Source organism: Arachis duranensis, chromosome 4 (assembly GCF_000817695.3).
Source record: "Arachis duranensis cultivar V14167 chromosome 4, aradu.V14167.gnm2.J7QH, whole genome shotgun sequence".
NCBI classification, from domain to species: Eukaryota; Viridiplantae; Streptophyta; class Magnoliopsida; order Fabales; family Fabaceae; genus Arachis; species Arachis duranensis.
In genome coordinates, this window is record NC_029775.3 from 108,581,107 (window position 1) to 108,585,795 (window position 4,689).

The 4,689-nt window shown below is 24.2% G+C and overlaps 1 protein-coding gene across 1 annotated transcript; it reads right to left on the bottom strand.

The window, feature by feature from the left end:
• Positions 1-3,553: 3,553 nt before the first annotated feature.
• On the bottom strand, positions 3,554-4,015 carry LOC107485682 (S-protein homolog 3-like). The gene has a single exon (XM_016106207.1). The coding sequence runs from the start codon at positions 4,013-4,015 to the stop codon at positions 3,554-3,556; it is 462 nt and encodes a 153-aa protein (XP_015961693.1).
• Between the last annotated feature and the right edge of the window lie 674 nt (positions 4,016-4,689).

Below are 4,689 nucleotides of genomic sequence, written 5' to 3' on the forward strand. Positions count from 1 at the left end.
CTATTTGAAGTTCAAATTTTAGTAATTTATAATAACAAAATAAAATTATTCTCTTAGAATATTATAAAAAAAGTTTTATGACTGTTATAATAATTTTTTATTAAGCAGTAATTTTAAAATATTGATTAAATAATTATGCAAGGAATACACATAAAAATCGTTCCTACGAATAATACTAAACATATAATACACAAAAAAACCATTGCTTTAAAATTTTTACTATTAAATTTTAGAGTAGGAATCATAAAAATTGTTCCATATATATAATATTTATTTTCAATCTGGAAAAAATTGTAAAAAAGATATCTAAATTATATTATTATATACTAATTTGGCCGATATAAAAAATTTTATAAATAAATCTAGAATTTCGAAACACATTTTTAAATGTAAAATCACAAATAACACATTAGATTTTAAAATAACAATAAAAAATTACTTACCCACCTGGGAAGTGAGAACATGTACGTAATTTTATTTTTATTTGTGTCCTAATAATTCATTGAGTTTTTCGTGTAGCTATAATCACTTACCTGTTAATTCCAATTTCTAAAGTCTCAAGTTTTTTACAAGTCAGATTTAAATTAGGATATATACATGCAACGATTTTTCATTTAGGATATTTATATGTAATATCTCCATAGAGATGTTTTATAGAGATGTTTTATATGCATAAATTATCCGAAATATTAATCATAATATATGTATTCTTTTTCTGTCTATATATATGACTAGATGAAATTAAACATTGTTTAGACTAACACAATATAAAAATATATAGAGTTAAGGTTATGGTTGAACTCAAATTTAAGTCTCAAAAGCATGCATAAAGCTTTTCTCATTATACGGTAACATACAAAATGCGTTTGCATATATATAGATTATAGATTATAGTTTTTGAGAAGTAGTTCCATTGAGGGAATACTAACATAGTGACTAGCGCAATTAACGCATATTTTAAGTTTTCTTAAAATAGGATATTACTTTATGAGAAATGCCAAACTTTATTATTTTTTATTATCAGTTAATTATTAATATTTAAAAATTTAAGATAAAATATATTATTAAATAATTAAATTAAAAAAATTATCTCTAAAAAAAATTAAATTATTAGCTAAGTCAATACCAAAGCTTGAAAAAATTTTTGGAGAACAAAAAATGTTAACATAAAAATTATATAATAATATTTATATTAAAATAAAATTTATAAATATAATTATTTTTTTAAGTTTATTTCTAATATGACAATAAATAAATAATTATATAAATAGATATTATAAAATAAATAACTATATTGATAAAAAAATAATTTTACTACAATTAATTTTAATATTAAAATTGTAAAATTTTATTGATAATTAGAATAATAAATGATAATAAGAATGAGAGTTTAATTTGTATAAATAAATTAATAAATTTTTTAATTTGTAAAAGTCTATTGAAATTTAAATTTAAAATATTATTATAAAATAAATAACTATATAGAAAAAAAATTAATTTTACTATAACTAATTATAATATTAAAATTATAAAATATTGTTGATAATAAGAATAATAAATGATAATGAGAATGAGATTTTAATTTGTATATGAATAAGTTAATAAAGCCTTTAATTTGTGAAAGTCCATCAAAGTCTATGTCCAAGATGTTAATGTTTAAAATTAAAAAGGATTGAATAAATACAAAAAATAGGAATAGATTCCATAGGTCTAATATAAAAGTGGCTAAAATATATTTTTTGTCCCTAATATTTCTAAATTTTTCTAAAAATATTCTTAACATTTAATTTGATTCAATTTTGTTCTTAACATTTCGATAAGTTTCGATTTTATCTTTACCATTAAATTTTTTACAGTCAACCATCAGTCAAATTTTTTTTTAATTCTACCCTAATTTTCATCATCACCATCTTCACCGTTTTAATCTCATCTCAAACCTCATCCCGTTCTTATCACCGTCACAAAGTCACCATCTTCTCTCTCTATTTTGTGTCTTTAGAACTTGTACTTATTCTCTAAATTATCGACCTTGTTCTTGTATTGCTGTTATGTAGGACATTTCGTTAATTATTTAAACATTGAAATTAAATAAAACATTTTTAGATTTAAATAGGACATTTTAAACTTTAAAGATAAAAATAAGATTACGTCCAAACGTAGAAAATCAATTTAATATTTTTCTTTTTTTTCTTTTTATATATTTATTTTATACTACATTCTTTTTTTTCTTAGTTAATAAAAATCAAATTCTAAACCTTTAAGTTATAAAAAGTTAAAATCTCTAATTATGTACCAATATGTCATCAAACTGCTTGTTCAAAAAATTAAACTGATAATGTATATAACCATATTTAAAATAATTGAATATACCAACAAGATTAAAACTGAAATTCAACGAGCAAACTAAATTGACACAATATTCTGGCATAACGGTGATTTTTATCAAAATTGTTATAAATCCATTTCTCAATGCTTTAAAGGACGATAATCACCTAAACGCTGATAATCTATTTTATAGTATTTTAAAACCGTCACAAATCTCTTTAAAAGATCCCGCTAAATCCCACCTTCTTTGTAATATATATATATTAGTCATAGTTTATTAGAGACTTTGTCTAGACTAACAACAAATGCAAAATATTAATAGTAATATCGACTGAATTAGTGATGAATAGATTATTGATAATGTGATCGCAATTTAGTGACATAACAGTGGCAAATAATTAATTTTGTACTACAATCTTAGGTAACAATTTAATGTCTAATTTGTTGGGATCTAGCTAAGTGGTTGTTAGTAAAAATAATCAGCTACTAAATTATATTTTCAAATTTAATGACCAAATATTGCATAAGAAAAATATTTCGACAACCAATATTTAACAACTAATATTTAATAACTAATCTTAAGATCACTTACATAGATTAGCAGTTAGATTTTACTTTTTTTGGGGGAGGAGGGGGTTTTGTTTTGTTTTGGGGGTTTAGTTTATGTAGAAGCAAAAGACTAATTAATAAAAGAACTAAAGAGAAACCAGATTAGGAGCACCACAGATCAAAACATGAAACTGTGATGAGAAGACGAACACAGAATTTGAGAGCAAAAAAGTAACTTGTGAATGAAGAAACAAAACTAAACTGTGAATATCATTCAGTATATTAGTGTATATTTACAATGAGTTGCAGCCACTATTTATAACCATTGTCTAAAGTCTAAACTAACTCTTCACATCAAGATAGAAATACCAAGAACATCATCTTTAACTATTGTGCAATGAGTAACTAACTAACTAGTTGTTAGAATTAAAACTATTTAAGCAATTTTGCTCTTCTCCTTTAATAATTAACAACATAAAAAATATTTGATAACAGAAAAAAATTAACAAAAATCAATCAAAATTTGCCTTATTTAAATATTCTGACTTTTTTTCTTCTTCTTAACATGACGGCAACGTATATATGATTTTCTTTTAATCATTTAGAATTAAGCTTCTTCTCATTAGTTCAAATCTTGTTCATGGCTCAATTACTATCATATTCCAAATAATAATAATAATCAACAGGAATCGTGACTCCACTGAAAGCAAATGTTATCAAAAAAAGCGTAGCCATCGGCCTTTTTTCTTGTAGTGTTATCATCATGACCATTATTTTCAATAAACCTACAAGGTCCTTCTTTGAATATTTGCCACGTGATATCCGTATAAGTTTTGTCCCTATCATATTCATATATATCAAATCGACGGCAAACACCATCTTCCCAAGCAAAGCTACAATAGAAAAGTGTGGTTCCAAAGATATTAGGTCTAAAATGGAACAAGAAATGTTCATGAGACTTTAGATATTGCACCCTAATATCATCATCTCTTGATTTGCAATGAACCGTTAGATCGTCCTGGTCTTCTAGAAGATTTTGAATTGCCACAGATATTTCCGATGACCTTGATAAAACGTTGCCAAAAAATGGAAGCATAGTAAGAAGCCATAGGATGAAAATGCTTCTAGCAAGATGAGCCATGGCTACCGCGCTATTTGGACTACTAATTTTTTTTTATCCTTTTTAATATGAAGTTGTGAATAATTGTTATGTTTATATATAGGATCAAGTAACTAGAATTTAAGGTATTATAGACTATAGTCTATAGAGTAAAAGAGATGGTTGAACTAAAAAATTTGAAAAAACTGCGGCGTGAATATCGTAGACAATATGGTTATATGGCCCCACACAAAGAGTGCACGGCACCACACAAAGAGTGCCTCGATGATGGGAGTATACAGTACAAATTAAATTTAAGTTTTTGGTTTATTAAATTAGCAATTCATCGGATTTTTTATTTAAATAAATATTTACAAGTCAGATTTAAATTAGGATATATACATGCAACGATTTTTCATTTAGGATATTTATATGTAATATCTCCATACAGATGTTTTATATGCGTAAATTATCCGAAATATTAATCATAATATATGTATTTTTTTTCTGTCTATATATATGACTAGATGAAATTAAACATTGTTTAGACTAACACAATATAAAAATATATAGAGTTAAGGTTATGGTTGAACTCAAATTTAAGTCTCAAAAGCATGCATAAAGCTTTTCTCATCATACGGTAACATACAAAATGCGTTTGCATATATATAGATTATAGATTATAGTTTTTGAGAAGTAGTTCCATTGAGGGAATA

Coding starts and splice junctions, on each gene's coding strand:
- LOC107485682 (XM_016106207.1), bottom strand. CDS start 4,015: ATGGCTCATCTTGCTAGAAGCATTTTCATCCTATGGCTTCTTACTATG.